The following is an 18,348-nucleotide window of genomic DNA, read 5'->3' on the forward strand; positions in this document are numbered from 1 at the left end:
AGGTCACATTGGCCAGTCATTGGCCACACACATGTCCCTCCCTGCTCCTTTAACTTGTTTTGCTGATGTGATGATCTCTTTCTTCCCTTCATTCAGACTGTGCCCCAGGTATGCTCAGTAGAATGTAACACAGCTTGCTGCTCTGCTTGCTCTGAACTCCATTTTTGGCTTGACACTGATCTTCAGCTGTTGGTTTTCCTTTGTTTCTAGGTAGGTTTTACAGATGCCGTTTTTTGTTCTGAACTATTTATGATGCTTTTGTTGTAGAGATTACCGCAGAGTGAAATTCAGAAACTTGTTTTATTTCCTAGCAACAGTTTGAAAATAGTTGTACATGGACTGGACTGTCAACCTCCAGTACTTATACTGTTTTAAACATATCTGTCATTTAAAATCCTTTTTTTCTCCACCACCAATAGGATCGTCAGCCCACAGACTAAGCCATGACCCAAAGCAGCATGTTCCGTGAGGAGGCCTACACTGCCCTGATGAGGGGGGTCAAGGAGCTGGACCTCAACGGGCCAAACATACCAAGCGACTTAGTACTGATCGGCGACCAAGCCTTCCCACTGGCCATGAACGCCTGTGGCCAGGTCCTGATGGCTGCCTCATTCTACGGCCGAGGCCGGGTGGTGGTGCTGGGTCACGAGGGTTACCTCACTGCCTTTCCTGCCCTGGTGGAGAATGCGCTGACCTGGCTGACAGGCTCGTCCTGTGACAGCACGACCGTGGGCGTCCACCAGAGCTGTAAGGCCGTGGCCGACAATCTGAGCTACTCCAGCCTCCAACCCAAGGTAGGGGGCTTCTGCGAGGGCCTGGGAGTGTATGTGACAGATGCATACTGCGTGGGCCCAGAGGTGAAGGAGCTGGTAGAGTTCCTGAAGGCGGGAGGTGGGCTGCTGATGGCTGGCCAGGCGTGTAGCTGGGCCGAGGGACCCAAACAGAACACCCTGCTGGGTTTCCCGGGGAACAAGGTGTCCAGCGTGGCTGGCATCTACTTCTCGGAGCACCCTGGGGAGCTGGGTACTCTCCCTGTGCCTCCACAGATCCCTTCCAGCTGGCTGGCTGTGGCGTAAGTATTTGGCACTTCATAGAGAGAAGAGAAAAAGGCGGTGGCATATTAATATAGAGATAATGTAGTAAAACGGAAATGTATACATGGTGGTATTTTCTGCCTCAAATCACCACCTCCTATAACCAGGTGTAAAAAACAAAACAAGAAAGCGGAGTTTATTTAACTCCAGAAATCACCTGGTTAAATAAATGTTTAATCAATTGTTTATTTGAGCTATTTTTATGTGTCTTAAGTTGTCAAATCATACCTACACTTTCACTCTCTTCTTTCCCTAGGATGAGCATGGACTTCAAGGATGACCTGGAGTTCCTGCTGGAGGGCGTGACTGAGTTTGATATCCAGGGCGGGGCTATTTGCTCAGAGGTGCTGATACACGGCCCTCTGGCATTCCCCATTGGCACCACACAGGACGGCAGGGCCTTTTTGGCCGGGGCATACTACGGCCAGGGCCGAGTCATCGTGGTCACCCACGAGGGATACTTGGGCCGAGAGCAAATGTCCCCCTTCATGCTCAATGCCGTGCGCTGGTTAGATCAGGGTCGTAACGGCTTGGTAGGCGTCCTGCCCCAGCTCGGCGCCGCCCACACCCTGCTGAGCAAGTCTGGCCTGCGCTGTGAGAAGAGCGGCTTCAGGAAGGAGCTCAGCGTCTATGTCTGCACCTCCTACAGCGACGCCCATGCCGATGAAATCCAAGACTTTGTGGCCGAGGGCGGGGGCCTACTGATCGGGGGCCACGCCTGGTACTGGGCCCAGGCCAACCCGGGCCACAAAGCCATGACAGGGTACGCAGGCAACCGCATCCTCAACAAGATGGGCCTCAGCCTGTTGGGGAACACTCTGGATGCAGGCTGCTACAAGGCCCCAGTCCCGGGTCAGACCTGCTCTGAGGGCTTCCACTTCCGCCACCTGCTGCGCCGCTTTGCCGGTCACGTGACCCAGGGCGAGGCGCTGACGGAGCATGAGGAGGCCGGTCTGAAGAAGCTCGGCAGCGACTGTGCCAATTACCTGCACATGCGGGCGCACGATTGTGCCTCGTACACCTCGGTGGTGGCCATGCTCACTGATGTGCTGAAGGAGGCGGGCATCCCCCAGGTGTGCCACAGCTGCCCGGTGATAAGCGCCAAGGACCACCTGCTGCTCAGTGTAGGCGCGGAGGTGTACAAGGTGTGCCAGGACCCAGACGCCCTACTGCCTTACCTGATCAAGGACCAGCCCATGATGCCTGCCTTGTCCAATGCCAGGGTTAGGATCAACTGTAATACAGCAGGTTAGTTGTCTCTCATTCTCTCTTATGGGACATGAGCTCTAAAATGGAGGATCATGGGTCTAATGGAGATGGTTTAGTCTTGGGAACCAATATGAAACACACCAGGAGTAATGGCTTAGCTAAAACGGGTGCGAAAAAATACTTTTCACAATAGCTACTCTGCTTATATGCAAGTTCATTGGTTAGCGTGGTAATACGTGTTTCTAACCTTACTCTCACTATTATATTCTGTTGTGTTGGAATATAACCACTACGGAACATTGTCTTAGGCGGAGAGGAGTGGCTCAGCACTGGTCTGTTCCTTTCCCCTGGGATGAGGACGTACATGGCCATGCCACCACAAATCGTCAACCAGGGCTGGAAGGTATCCAATACTGCTTTTTGTTTTGTCTTATAATAATACATTCTATTGAATCAAATAATGTTTTATTTGTTTTGCGATCAAGCCCTCAAGAACTTTGTGAATTGATTGATTGACTGATGCCCCTGTTACCATCAGGTCCAGATAGGCTGTCAGACTGACAACATTGGGAATTCGAACGAGCTGAAGCGAGCGCCAGTGGTTCATGAGCGCTTCCCCATAGACTCAGAGATGATGCAGGTGTGGAACCTGTGGGGCGGTCTCCTCTATCTCATCGCCCCTCCTAAGACCCAGGTGGAGGGGGTGGAGGTCATTATTCAGGGGGCTGTGCCGGCCCCCTACTACAAGACTGGTAAGTGGGTGGGAGAGGTGGGAGTCTATGATGCATTTTACACTTTGGTCTTATAATGCATCCAAGTGATGTATTATAAGGGTGTTACAACTATGAGTTGTTATAACCCATGAGTTGTTATGATCACTTATAGCAAGTGTTATAATGCACTATAAGTGTGGCATTTATTATATGTGTGTGCCTCATAGAAAGTTTCACAGAGAGGGTATTTCAATGAGACTAACCTGGATAAATACCAGGTGAATAAAAGATACATACACCATAAAGAGAACAAAGTACATTACTCCATCCAGCCCCCTCATTTACTCATTTACAATATATCTGTCTGGGAACCTTTTCACTTCATCCAGGCAGAATATTTCATATCTTTTAACCTCTTTTTGTACCCAATTTCTTGTAAATGAATCAAATCTTTATTCATTTCTCGGAGTTGTATTCATGTATTCTGATCTGCTATTCATGTATTCCTAATACATAATTGAGTTGCTTCCTGCTCGCTGTTGCCATTTAGAATGTACAATGATGAAGGCTGCCACAGATTAAAAGGGGAAATGACACAGCCTTTGTTCTCTATGAAACATCTGTAGAATACAGAGATGAACTAAGCTGAGAACAGCTATGCTCTCAGATAGACTGTGTCATTGCAGCTGTGTTACTAAAACTGAAGCTGAATCCCTGCTGTTATGAGAATGGATTTGCAATGTGCTACTCATCATTGTGGTAGGAAATCACACTGTCCCAAAGATGTGTCTGGTAATAGTCATCATGAAGGCCATTCAATGTATGTTGTTCACCTATGCTAGGCTTATCTGTTACCTCTAATTGGCATACCAAGCTGAGATGAGATTGATTGACTGATCATGAAGACACACACAGCCTGGTCATAACACCTCATTAAAATGATCAATTCTGTCAAATGATCCTGTATTTTCCTCCAACCCTTGCCTCTCTCCTGTCTCTAGGGGTGACCACGCCTGCAGACTGGGCAGTTCTGCGGACCGCCCCTTCCCCCTGGGCAGAGATGGAGTTTGAGAACATCATCCTGACCGTCCACTCTGACGTGGTCCGAGGTCTGGATCGGCCTGACCTGGTGGCAGCGCTCTGGGATGACATCATGAGGGGAATAGCTGACCTGGCTGCCGTCCCCGCCAAGTTCCCACGCAAGGAGCGCTTCGTGGCCGACGTCCAGATTTCCCATGGTCAGCGTCTGTCCCTCTTATTTCTTAGTATGGACAAACAGTCTTGACTGGAATTGACTATGGTAGGGAACCAGGGATTGTGTCATTTCTGGGTATGAACAGGAAAAAGAGAGATTATCTGAAAAGACATATCCCCCCAAAAAATGTATATGTATTTTGAGTCAGGTAGGACAGTACCGATACAGTTTCTAGGTGATTAAGTTGTTGTGCTGTAGAAAATGTGTTGTACGCAAGTAACCTACACTCTTAGGAGAAAAAAAGGTTTCTTTGGCTGTCCCCATAGGAGAAGCCCTTTTGGTTCCAGGTAGAACCCTTTCCACAGAGCTACGTGGAACCAAAAAGTATTCTCCCATGTGGACAGACACAGAACCCGTTTGGAACCCTTATTTTAAAGAGTGTATAGCAGTGGGCTGCACAACCTCTGCCCTGTTAGTATCCAGACATTAATTAGACCATCTCCTTACTCTCTCCCTTCCCCCCCTACAGGCTTCATGCATGCAGGCTACCCTATCATGATACAATCCTCCTCCGCCCCAAACCTGGTGAACCCTGTGGCAGCCCGCAGCTCGGGCCTGTGGGGAGCCATCCACGAGCTGGGTCACAACCAGCAGAGAGGAGTCTGGGAGTTCCCCTCGCACACCACTGAGTGCACGTGTAACCTGTGGTCAGTGTACGTGCACGAGGAGGTGTTGGGGGTGAATCGGGATCAGGCCCACCCCAACATGGCGCTGGCCAACCGACAGAGCCGTGCCGAGGGGTACGCTAAAGGGGGCAGGAATCTGGCCAGCTGGGACATGTGGGTGGCACTGGAGACCTACATGCAGGTGACATGAGATTGTAGTGACGTATACTGTATAGTACGCCCTGCTGCAGAGTATGTTGTGTACAAACCCTACAATTAGTGCTTGTGAAAAGGCATGTGTAGTTAGACAGGAAAGCATAGATGCAACAGTAAAACATCTACAAAAAAAAGTACTTTATCTAGGGTTGAGTTTGTGTAAACAGTTTCTCTTCGTTGTCCTCCTTCCCACCAGCTCCAGGACCAGTTTGGCTGGGACGCCTTCAAGAAGGTGTTTGCTGCCTACCACACCATGCAGAACGTGCCCAAAGACAACCAGGGAAAGATGAACCTGTATGCTGAGACCTTCTCCCTGGCGGTCGAGAGGAACCTGGCTCCTTTCTTCAAGGCCTGGGGCTGGCCCATTGAGCCCGCTACAGAGGAAAAGCTCTCTAACATGCCGGTGTGGAGCGACCACCCTATGGCCCAGTATGGCTGACCTATAGGGGAGGTCACCCCCTTAAATTGGGGGTCAGAGGTCACAGGTCAGGGATTGCTGGTGAAGGGTAGGTACCATCTGATGACGGGTTAAGGTAAAGGAGTGTTGATTAGGACTTTGCTGGCCTGGTGTAGAAATGCTACTGCAACAATCATGGTTGCGTCTACTGTGCAAAGAAATAAATAATCATAACGGTTTTTGAAGTCATCACAAAGGGCTGGCTGAGGAGATTGGCTCTATTGTTGGCTATAAATGCAATTGTATATTCTAGTGCACTTCAGAAGAGTCCGCGCAAGTGCCTTATTCATCATAAGTCGGATGTTTTACAGGGTCTATTTCATTCCAAATGTAGTTATGTGCCCAATAAAGCACCTTATTCTGAAGTCGCATATGTTTTTGATACTGTATACAAAGTTATAGAAGTGTACCACTTGTTACTTCATTTGAATTATTATATTATTCTCACTTATTCCTAGAAAGCACATACAGTGGGGAGATTTGTATTTGATACACTGCCAATTTTGCAGGTTTTCCTACTTACAAAGCATGTAGGGGTCTGTCATTTTTATCATAGGTGCACTTCAACTGTGAGAGACGGAATCTAAAACAAAAATCCAGAAAATCACATTGTATGATTTTTAAGTAATTAATTTGCATTTTATTGCATGACATAAGTATTTGATCACCTACCAACCAGTAAGAATTCGGCTCTCACAGACCTGTTAGTTGTTCTTTAAGAAGCCCTCCTGTTCTCCACTCATTACCTGTATTAACTGCACCTGTTTGAACTCCTACATGTATAAAAGACACCTGTACACACAAACAGACTCCAACCTCTCCACAATGGCCAAGACCAGAGAGCTGTGTAAGGACATCAGGGTTCAAGAAGTTCAAGATGACGGTCAATCACCCTCGGTCTGGGGCTCCATGCAAGATCTCACCTCGTGGGGCATCAATGATCACAAGGAAGGTGAGGGATCAGCCCAGAACTACACGGCAGGACCTGATCAATGACCTGAAGAGAGCTGGGACCACAGTCTCAAAGAAAACCATTAGTAACACACTACGCCGTCATGGATTAAAATCCTGCAGCGCTGCTCAAGCCAGCGCATGTCCAGGCCCGTCTGAAGTTTGCCAATGACCATCTGGATGATCCAGAGGAGGAATGGGAGAAGGTCATGTGGTCTGATGAGACAAAAATAGAGCTTTTTGGTCTAAACTCCATTCGCTGTGTTTGGAGGAAGATGAAGGATGAGTACAACCCCAAGAACACCATCCCAACCGTGAAGCATGGAGATGATTTTCTGCAAAGGGGACAGGACGACTGCACCGTATTGAGGGGAGGATGGATGGGGCCATGTATCGCGAAATCTTGGCAAACCACCTCCTTCCCTCAGTAAGAGCATTGAAGATGGGTCGTGGCTGGGTCTTCCAGCATGACAATGAGCCGAAACACACAGCCAGGGCAACTAAGGAGTGGCTCCGTAAGAATCATCTCAAGGTCCTGGAGTGGCCTAGCCAGTCTCCAGACCTGAACCCAATAGAACATCTTTGGAGGGAGCTGAAAGTCCCGAAACCTGAAGGATCTGGAGAAGGTCTGTATGGAGGAGTGGGCCAAAATCCTTGCTGCACTGTGTGCAAACCTGGTCAAGAACTACAGGAAACGTGTGATCTCTGTAATTGCAAACAAAGTTTTCTGTACCAAATATTAAGTTCTGCTTTTCTGATGTATCATATACTTATGTCATGCAATAAAATGCAAATTAATTACTTAAAAATCATACAATGTGATTTTCTGGATTTTTGTTTTAGATTCCGTCTCTCACAGTTGAAGTGTACCTATGATAAAAAATGACAGACCTCTACATGCTTTGTAAGTAGGAAAACCTGCAAAATCGGCAGTGTATCAAATACTTGTTCTCCCCACTGTATAAAGAATAATAAATCTCTCCAAACATAGTTCTTTATTCATTCACTGTAGTTCATAATGACATTTTCACAGTAGAAAGCAGGACTTGGCTAAAGGACTGGTACTGGTATGTGAAGTTTTAGCTCACTTTGCCACTGTCAAATCATGAATAGAAACGCATGAGTGGGATACTACTTCTCCGTCACTGCTTGGCAGTTGTTGTGAAAGAAGTCCCCTGTTGGTGCTTTAGAATACTGCTGCAGGAAACCGTTCAGCTCCAGCAGTGAGCGCTGGTCCACTCAGTTCTGCTCAGTGTTGAGGGTGGTGGCGCAACCGCTATGGACAGGCTCACCGTTGTTGTCCACACAGCAGTAAGCATTCCTGATGTACTCGGGGATGTTGACGCATCAGACGTTGTCGTTGACAATCCAGTTGTCTGTGGAGGGGATGGTGCCCACCAGCACGTAGGCCTGGGCGCACTGGGCCTTGAACAGGTCGGTGAGCTGGGACTCGTGGCGGGCCCAGGCGTTCTGGTTGAGCTTGGGGTTCTGGGGCACCATGTTGGTCAGGGTGAAGGTGGCGTTACGACTGGAGGGAAAAAGGAAGTGGGTGACCGTGTGAGATTAAGAAGAGAGGAAAAAGGAGAGATAGATTGTAGGTTCAAGCAATTTGTCAGAGTGGGTGTAGTCCTCGTTGAGCTCCTTTCTCTCACCCAGGTAAACCCCAGGGTGATCTTTCCCCAACCAGTCTGCACCCCACGAGCTGGGAGGGAAAATAAACTGCCGTTACAACCCAAAGTTTTAGATCAATTGAAACAGAAAATATAATTTGTCTTGAAACATTTTAGGCATCTCAGTTTATTTCAATGTTTTTTTTCTCACAATTTATTTAGGCAACAATCTGCCTCCGTATCGTACAACACAGGACACAACAAATATGATGATCTAGAGCCTTTTTCAATTTGTGTCACCAACATAGTTAGTTATTGATGTGAGTTGTTGAGGAGACCGTCCTATGGCATGTCTGTTTCTAGCCACAGACACATCTGCCCTGTTCTCATGACCCACCTGTGGCTCCACAAACCAGCGTTTCTCCCTGCCTCCTCCGTTGCTGGGCTGGAAGCGGTAGGCTGAATACACAGCAATGCGGTGGTTGGTGTCGTACAGCGTGGCAAAGTGGTACCTGTTGTAGAAGCGCTGGCACAGGCGGGCAGCACCGGGGGAGTCAGCGCCCCAGCCTAGTACCTTCCATGGTAAAAATACTCCACACACTCTGGGATGTCCTCGAAGTTGGCCATCACATCCCCCTCAACAAGGGACAGGGTTCAAGGTTCCAGCCAGGAATACAGACAGGGCTATTGGGATCGGCATCATTGGATGGGACGTTCCTACTTCCTAGTTGATTGCTTTCTCCTCGTGTTTTCTGGTCACGACTAGCTGTCTTCCCACTCACCTGTCCTGCACCAAGCTATGCCTCTGAAGCAGAGCCCAATGGTTGAACCCGTATAGCCTGTTTAACCAGCAGGTCACAGTGTCTGGGTAGATCCAAATGTACATGGTTCTCTCAGGTGGTGTGTACATTACATAGACCAGCTGTTCTGCTTTTGATGAAACCAAGATTGAACTCTTTGGCCTGAATGGCAAGCGTCACATCTGGAGGAAACCTGGCACCATCCCTACGGTGAAGCATGGTGGTGGCAGCGTCATGCTATGGGGATGTTTTACAGTGGCAGGGACTAGAAGAATAGCCAGGATCGAGGCAAATATGAACGGAGCGAAGTACAGAGAGATCCTTGATGAAAACCTGCTCCAAAGCACTCAGGACCTCAGACTGGGGCGAAGGTTCACCTTCCAACAGAACAACAACACTAAGCACACAGCCAAGACAACGCAGGAGTGGCTTCGGGACAAGTCTCTGAATGTCCTTGAGTAGCCCAGCAAGAGCCTGGACTTGAACCTGATCTAACATCTCTGGAGAGATCTGAAAATAGCTGTGCAGCAATGCTCCCCATCCAACCTGACAGAGCTTGAGAGGATCTGCAGAGAGGAATGGGAGTAACTCCCCAAATACTAGTGTGCCAAGCTTGCAGCATCATGCCGAAGAAAACTCGAGCCTATAATCACTGCCAAACGTGCTTTAACAAAGTACTGTGTAAAGGGTCTGAATACCTACCTGCATGTAAATGTGATATTTCCGTTTTTCTTTGTATACATTTGCAAACATTTTGAAAAACCTGTTTCTGCTTTGTCGTTATGGGGTATTGTGTGTAGATTGATGAGGAAAAAAATCTCATTTAATCAATTTTAGAATAAGGCTGTAACGTAACAATGTGGAAAAAGTCAAGGGGTCTGAATACTTTCTGAATGCACTGTATGTAAAGTCTAGTAAATGTGTGTGTGTATGGTCAGTGCAGATAGTTCCGGTAACATTAATTGACATTTTAGTTGAACATTTTAAATCCGAAAAATGATAGAGCAATGTGCAGTACCAGTCAAAAGTTTGCAAACACCTACTTATTTTTTTTACTATTTTCTTCATTGTAGAATAATAGTGAAGAAACATATGGAATCATGTAGTAACCAAAAAAGTGTTAAACAAATAAAAATATACTTTATATTTGAGATTCTTCAAAGTAGCCTTGATTGCCTTGATGACAGCTTTGCACACTCGTGGCATTCTCTCAACCAGCTTCACCTGGAAGGCTTTTCCAACAGTCTTGAAGGAGTTCCCACATAAGCTGAGCACTTGTTGGCAGCTTTTCCTTCACTCTGAATTCCAACTCATCCCAAACCATCTCAATTGGGTTGAGGTCGAGTGATTGTGGAGGCAAGATAATCTGATGCGGCACTCCATCACTCTCCTTCTTGATCAAATAGCTCTTACACAGCCTGGAGGTTTGTTGGTTCATTGTCCTGTTGAAAAACAAATGATAGTCCCACTAAGCGCAACCAGATGGGATGGCGTATCGCCGCAGAATGCTCTAGTCGCCATGCTGCTTAAGTGTGCCTTGAATTCTAAATAAATCACAATGTCACCAGCAAAGCACCCTCACACCTCCTCCATGCTTCACGGTGGGAACCACACATGCGGAGATCATCATTTCACCTACTCTGCGTCTTGCAAAGACACAGTACCAAAAATCTCACATTTGGACTCATCAGACCAAAGGACTGATTTCCACCGGTCTAATGTCCATTGCTCGTGTTTCTTGGCCCAAGCAAGTCTCTTCTTCTTATTGGTGTCCTTTAGTAGTGGTTTCTTTGCAGAAATTCAACCATGAAGGCTATACATTTAGCAAGTCAGTTAAGAACAAATTCTTATTTACAATGACGGCCTACACTGGCCAAACCCCGATGATGCTGGGCCAATTGTACGCCACCCTATGGGACTCCCAATCACAGCCAGTTGTGATACAGACTGGAATCGAAACAGGGTGCCTGTAGGGACACCTCTAGCACTGAGATGCAGTGCCTTAGATCGCTGCGCCACTCGGAAGCCCCACAAGACGTTGAGATGTGTCTGTTACTTGAACTCTGTGAAGCATTTATTATGGCTGCAATTTCTGAGGCTGGTAACGCTAATGAACAGAGGAACCACTGCAGCAGAGGTTACTCTGGGTCTTCCTTTCCTGTGGTGGTCCTCATGAAAGACAGTTTCATCATAGCACTTGATGGTTTTTGCGACTGCACTTGAAGAAACTTTAAAAGTTCTTGACATTTTCCGTATTGACTGACCTTCATCTCTTAAAGTAATGATGGACTGTCGTTTCTCTTTGCTAATTTGAGATGTTCTTGCCATAATATGGACTTGATCTTTTACCAAATAGAGTTATCTTCTGTATACCACACCTACCTTGTCACAACACAACTGGTTGGCATACCTGTTAATTGAAATGCATTCCAGGTGACTACCTCATGAAGCTGGTTGAGATAATGCCAAGAGTGTGCAAAACTGTCATCAAGGCAAAGGGTGGCTACTTTGAAGAATCTCAAATATAAAATATATTTAGAATTTTGGTTAGTACATGATTCCATATGTGTTATTTCATAGTTTTGATGTCTTCACTATTATTCTACCATGTAGAAAATAGTAAAAATAAAGAAAAACCCTTGAATGAGTAGGTGTGTCCAAACTTTTGACTGGTACTGTACATTTTTATGTTCAAACTTCTAAATGACACACACATTTCTCCTTCACATGTCAATCTTATGGTGGAGCGTCTATGAATCATTGTTGGTGTAGTCAAAGTCAGTGGCTAAGTCTTGGTGGTATAACTCGTCTCGTGTTGGTTTCCCAGGCAAGAGTAAACCTGGCTCGATTCCTGGTCTGGTCTCAACCTCTTGGCACACACGCTCGCCCAGGAACCCTAAGAGGAATGAGGGGAAAATATTGCCGATCAGATTACAGATATCAAAAGTGTGAAACAAGGGATTTAACCAGGCATGGTTTTTCCACAGCAATAGGCCTATGAGGAGACTTACATCAAGTAAATAATTTGACTATAACCTTGTTAATTCAGATCTACCATATTTTTTTAAATTTATTTTAGCAGGCAAGTCAGTTAAGAACAAATTCTTATTTTCAATGACAGCCTAGGAACAGTGGGTTAACTTCCTGTTCAGGGGCAGAACAACAGATTTGTACCTTGTCAGCTCGGGGGTTTGAACTTGCAACCTTCCGGTTACTAGTCCAACACTCTAACCACTAGGCTAGCCTGCCGCCCAGTATACAGTACAGTCTTAGATTTCTCATGTATAGTAAGTACTTTGCTTTGGCCTCGCACTCTCATCTTTCATATCAATCATTCACACCATGTTGCATTCAAAGTGGTAGCTGGCTGTCAAATTGTGTCCGGTTGCCCCATTCACACCGACACAGTATATTGTAATGTTGGTTGGTGCTGCTCTTAAAGTCTACCACTAGATGTCAGGTTTGTATCAGATGTTTGGGATGTAAACAGGGAGTCCTGGCTACTGTATATGTCCCATGATCCTCATGGTACAACATTCCAGAATGCAGGCAGTAGCAGTACCAATTTTTACCCAGTATACATTTATCCAGTAGACATTGTTGTACAATTGAAATGTGCTACATCTCAAAATGTAGAATTATTGTCTCGAGGATTGGTTTTCCGGGAAGGCAAGAGCACGGAACACACAGGCTGATTTTTTTCCAGGCACTCATTTGTGGCTATTAAACATGAGTGACACGTGAACACAATTAAGTGAAATAATGACAACTGTTTCTAAGGCCCAGTCATTAATTTGTCAAGGCTGAATTACTGGATGTGAATAGACGTTCCTGGACTTACAGGCACATGTGCCTACATTGACATTAATCCTGGTCACTCAATTGATTGGCCCATTTTTTAAAATTGCTTGTTACTAATCACATGGATTATGGGTAAATAACGCTTATGGATCAGACAGGTTGTTACTTTAATAGTTGTCTGTCTGGGCGCCAATAGTGTGTTCAGAAGTGCTGCTTTCCTAGTTAGTTGCAAGCGGTTGTTGTGTATACTGTGTAGTAAAATGTGTGTATAGTTTTAAGTGTGTAGCATGTGAGTGATACAGTACTGGGCCACTGACTGTATCTGAACTGTGCTTAGTGTTCTAAATCTTGAGCCCTTTCCACAAATTGTCATCTATCTACCTTTCTGGTAGGCTACTGCTGGACCGACCATGGACTATAGCTGGACTGAGGAAATCATTCAGAGCACAGTCTAAGGTCCTAATGGCCCAATGACTTGAGGAGACAAAAGGTCAGACTGCATCCCAGGCTATTCTTTAAGCCTTAGACTAGACTGAACTAGACTAGACAAGACAGACTCACTCACTCACTCACTCACTCAAATAGGTAGCCTACATTTAGGTACCCCCATCACCCAATCACTCCCTTCATTCCTCAACATCAATTAATTTAAGATGTATTCCTATATTTCCAATATATTTATGTATGAGTCCTCCCTCCCTCCCTGTTACTGTAATCAGACAGACAGACAGACAGACAGACAGACAGACAGACAGACAGACAGACAGACAGACAGACAGACAGACAGACAGACAGACAGACAGACAGACTCAAATAGGTAGCCTACATTTAGGTACCCCCATCACCCAATCACTCCCTTCATTCCTCAACATCAATTCATTTAAGATGTATTCATACATTTCCAATATATTTATGTATGAGTCCCTCCCTCCCTCCCACTGTAATCCATCAATGTTCCATCATCCATCATGCAAACAGCCCCAGAGTTACCATGGCAACCACCATGGGCCCAGCTATGCGCAGCTCTTCTCTGATTGGCTGGCACAGAGGCAGTCTGAGCCTGTCTGGTAGATGTGGTAATTGGCTGGGAGTCTCAACCCCCCCATCCACTTCACATACAGATACACACAAACACGCATACAGTACTATAAACACACCAACACAATCCACATAAGCTTCACAAGACACCCTTGGAAATGGAAGAGGGAGACAAGGAGTCAGAATAACGTGGGCAGGAAGAGAGGTGGGAGTAGACTAGTAGTAGTCTCTTGTTTGTTGGATGGCCGGGGGGGTATACAGAATTTGGGATAAGGTGGAAGTGAAGGTGAAAATTTTGCCAAGAAATGGATGGAAGAATATATATATTTTAAAATAGAAATTTTCCCCAAGAAAAAAAGGTGTGCACTAGTGATGATTCTGGCTTCTGGAAGGTGAAGAATGGAATTCAGGATTTGTTCAGCCAGGTCTCTCCAGGACTACAGTATGATAGATGCCTATTCTCCAATCTATCCCATACAAACATTATAGCTCAAAGAGAACCTGTTTACTTTCAAGCCATACGAGGTTCAAGTAATGCAATCATACTGTGGTAGATCATTATATTTTGGGGAGAAAAGTGCCCACCTGGGTTTATGGATCCAAGCTCCAAACCATCTATTGTAAATAGCATATTTATGATACTTAAAACATAATGGATGAATTTTCAGCTTTTCACATTTTCTTCAGAAATACACAAACATTGCTAAATTGGTGGGTGTTCAGAAGCTCCACACAGACACACACCACAGCAGACGGTTTCAGGAGTTACAACTTTTAATAATGATTGTTTGTAAATGAAAAAAGGAGTCAGGAGAGAAAAATTTGGGAAAATTGGGTGCCTCGAGAAAGACAAGATGAATTTACAGTGAATGAATGAATGACAGCTATGCAGTTGCAGTCAATATTTCAAAGCGTTCCCAGGTAGGTAGGAGACAGCAGAGAAGGAAAAAACAACCCACGTGTCCAGATTTGATCTCCATCAGGGTAAATACGAACAAATTCATTTTATCCAGTGTTTCTTTTTTTCCAACAGACAGTTACAAGAAAGGAAAATGTGCACACACTCACACAGGAATTTATTATTTGGGGAATAAGAAGTGCAAGCAAGATCACAGCACGACAATTTACAAGAGGGCCAAAATCCTGCTTCGTTTGAGGACTGGCCAATAATCTTCTTTCCCTTCTAATCCTACCCCCAGTCTAAAGATGGGGGGGCGAGGTCAAAGGTCATATCTGAGCCTGAGTCACTCCTCTTTCTGCAACTGCATCTTTTCAGACAGTACAATCAATGTAGTTTGACCACCACATCCTCATAAGTGCCAGGAATAAATTCAGAAGGCTTATCAGAAAACACTTTCAGATCAGCTCACCTCACTCACACAGATTCACAAGTCATCATCCGGCTATTACCTCAGTACTGGCTCTGAACACAACTCTGATTGGATATTGGTGGGACACTTAAAAGGATGAAAGAGTAATGTGGTGAAGGTTTTCACATTGTCTTTTGAGGAGCCTGTCCATTAAAATGTGAAGAGTTTAATTATTGAACAATTCACCGCTAGGACACAATCTATTATGACACATTGCACTTATCACAATCAAGGGGCCCAAAATTCAGTAGAATAACATTCTGTCATTTTGGTCCGATACCAGATCTGTTCTCCAAGGGTCATTGTCATGCGACAGCACAAACAGATCTGGGATCAGGCTACTGTCACTCGGGACCAACGACGGTAGCGAGTACTGTGGCTTCAGCAGTACCCATTCTAGTGTAGTACACTAGTGTTGACTGTATTCTTGGATGTATCGGAATGCAGCCTGTGTCATGGAGAGGAAGTTTGAAAAATAATAACCGTCTTTTCACTGTGTTTGTTTTTCGAGGACCTCATTATGAGTTTAAAGAGACTGTGTGCATCCCGAATGGGACCCTATTCCCTATGTGATGCACTACTTTTCACCAGAGCCCTATGGCCACTGTAGTGCACCATAAAGAGGAAAGGGTGTCATTTGGAACGGAACCACTGACAGACAGACAGCGCCTTCAAGTCCGCCTGAGTGTCTCTCCCTCTCTCTCACACACATAGCCACACACGCGTACACACACATGCCAAACAAACAAACACACTGTGCAAAATGTTTGAAGTAGAAAAACACAGACATAAACAAATAAGAGAACAATACTGAGAGAGAAGAGGTGAAAACATCCCTAGTTATTCGAGAAAAATAAATAAAGTAGATATCAAAATATGAAATCGAGAGAATTTCTGGTATCACACATGCCTAAATGATGGTACATACATTTTGGGTAGCACAGGTAGTAACATTTCCCCCCAATATGGCTGTGTGTGTTGGATCATACCATAGTAGAATATAAACACATACATTTGAGGAGTAGAGACATTACAAATATGGAGGCAAATAGGACAACCACTTTTAAGTGCATTTAAATAGACACCAATTGTATTTTTGAGTTCCTATTTCGATATGCACTGAGACGGTGAATTATGAAATGGCAATTAGTCTTTATGATAAACAGAGAGTGACAATCTATTTACAGCAAAATGTCTCCCAACTTAAAGCTCTAGGAAGAGTAGGAGGGATCATTGGACCAATCAAAGTTGCAGCCTCATACAATAGTCCAGTCAGATAGGCCACTAGGGGAGGGGACTTTGGGTTGAAAAAAGACTCGTCTCAGTGCAAGCGCACAAACTCACATGCTGGCGTCCCAGTTAGTAGAAGTCCTTGCTTTTAGCTTACTCTTTGAAAGCACATTATATTACAAGTTCCTAGCACACAAAGCAGTCTTGCAGATAGTAAAGAGCTCAATTCTACTAGTTTTGATGACTTTTCACAAAAATGAGTTATCCTTTGAGAAAAACAAGGGCTCGGAAGAGAGAAACGGCGCAAGCTGGCTTGAATTCGTTTGGTCCAACAGAAAACATAATACAGTAAGTCATGGTGGTGTTTCTAGGAATCAGAATCATCAGAAGCCCCTCCCCTTCCTGCTCCCTGACCCTGCCATAGGTCCTGCCTAGCACCTGGTTGGCTACGGTTGGCTCTCATTTCCACGCAGTTTTAGGAGGGCACATTTGCCCTCACTCACACACGCATACACACGCACATATACAGATGGACACACACACACACACACACAACTTTACCCAAATGGGTCACAAACACATTATTGCGAATTAAGTGTGCTTTCTTAAATACATTTTATCCTTAAAATATCTTTAAAAACTATAATGTTAACACCATGCAAATAAAGTACCAAATAAAATGTTTAAAAAAAACATTTGGGCCCTGTATTTTTGACAAGGCCAGACAATAAAACCTGCATTGTCCACACTTAAAACATACCTACATTCTTGCTAAACACACAGACAAAATACACCAAGCTCCGCCAAAGTCATAGCAGTCTCATGTTGGCTTTTTCAGTTGTTGTTTTGAAGGAAATGAAGGTAACCAGAGGTTCATAGTTGAGGAAAACCTTTGCTCTAATTCATAATTTTTTTGGACACAAAATTTGATCTAAGTGGCTCATGACAGAGTGACGACCTCTCCACTCTCTCCTCTGCAAATGTCATAAAGCCACAACAGCTCTGCGCGATGGTATCAATCCCAGAGTACTTCACTTTCAAAGGCCTTGAGTGGCGGCTCCATGTGGGAGGAAGGGGGCGGGGCTGCAGCTGCTTTAAACCTAACGAGGAGTCTGGTCGTCACTACGGCCTGCTTCTCCCTCTCTCTGTGTACTCTGCTGCCAGGGCCACAGCCGAGTGTATGGGAGTGTATGGGAGTATAGGGCCACAGTGGCAGCTGATGCTCGTTAGGGCTCCTCTAAGGATCCTTCACAGGGGAGAGCATGCCTCTTGAGTGCCCTTGTGGGCTACTGATAAACAGCTCTTTGGAGGCAGACGGTGGAGGGACAGCAAGCCCCGGGGGGCAGCCCAGTTAGGCTTTTGATGATCAGATACTCCCCGCTGAGGCTGCTGGGATAGAAGGTGGTTCCTCATGGGCCAGAGGTGGAGGGGACTCCAGGGGCAGGTGGCTGGGCCTCAGCAGGGGCAGACTGGGGGAGACCTGGATGGAGCATGGTGCACCCTGGGATGTAGGTACTTCCATTGACGTTAAAACAGCTGGGGCTGGGAGACCTGATGACTGGAGAGGTGGACAGACGTCTGTTGTCGTTTCATAGAGGAGGAAAAACTGCAGGGCGTTGGGGGTGTCTTCTCAGATTGGAATTGGTCCAGTTGTTATGTTTAGGGCAGGGGTGGGGGGGTAACGTGGTAGATTAGGTCAGGGTGATGTAGGCCGAGGCCTTCTCTTTCAGCTGTCGCAGACACAGATGGCAACTCCAGCTCCCTGGAAGATCAACAGTTCACAAGTTCACTGGTTATTGGAAAGCCTAGGGATTAACCCTTGCAGAATAAATGACCACTGTAAACTGAATACTGATTGCGAGTGCATCACCACATACTGTGGTCAGGTATTGTGATAGATTTGCAATCTCTTAGCCATGTCAACTTGACTTATGGATGACACAAGCAATGCAGCACATGGCCTTTCCCCTTATAATGCATCTACTGTATAAGTGACATT

At 45.6% G+C, this 18,348-nt stretch overlaps 2 protein-coding genes and 1 pseudogene across 2 annotated transcripts in view; 1 reads left to right on the top strand and 2 right to left on the bottom strand.

The window, feature by feature from the left end:
• The first annotated feature begins 96 nt into the window (after window positions 1-96).
• Window positions 97-5,914, top strand: LOC112265211 (TRPM8 channel-associated factor homolog). Its single transcript, XM_024442317.2, has 8 exons — window positions 97-210; window positions 420-1,072; window positions 1,351-2,342; window positions 2,612-2,706; window positions 2,842-3,055; window positions 4,018-4,254; window positions 4,741-5,078; window positions 5,289-5,914. The coding sequence occupies exons 2-8, from the start codon at window positions 444-446 to the stop codon at window positions 5,529-5,531; spliced, it is 2,748 nt and encodes a 915-aa protein (XP_024298085.2). The 5' UTR covers window positions 97-210; window positions 420-443; the 3' UTR covers window positions 5,532-5,914.
• A 1,717-nt stretch (window positions 5,915-7,631) lies between these two features.
• Window positions 7,632-8,737, bottom strand: LOC112266077 (annotated as a pseudogene).
• Window positions 8,738-14,511: 5,774 nt separating this feature from the next.
• The window catches only part of LOC112265212 (zinc finger protein neuro-d4-like), a 49,747-nt gene continuing 45,910 nt past the window's right edge, over window positions 14,512-18,348 (bottom strand). The window contains exon 12 of the mRNA XM_042295999.1: window positions 14,512-18,111. Within this exon, the coding sequence (XP_042151933.1) occupies window positions 18,041-18,111 (71 nt within the window). The 3' untranslated portion in view covers window positions 14,512-18,040. The remainder of the gene's footprint in view (window positions 18,112-18,348) is intronic.

The sequence above is a fragment of the Oncorhynchus tshawytscha genome, linkage group LG13, assembly GCF_018296145.1.
Source record: "Oncorhynchus tshawytscha isolate Ot180627B linkage group LG13, Otsh_v2.0, whole genome shotgun sequence".
Taxonomy (NCBI): Eukaryota; Metazoa; Chordata; class Actinopteri; order Salmoniformes; family Salmonidae; genus Oncorhynchus; species Oncorhynchus tshawytscha.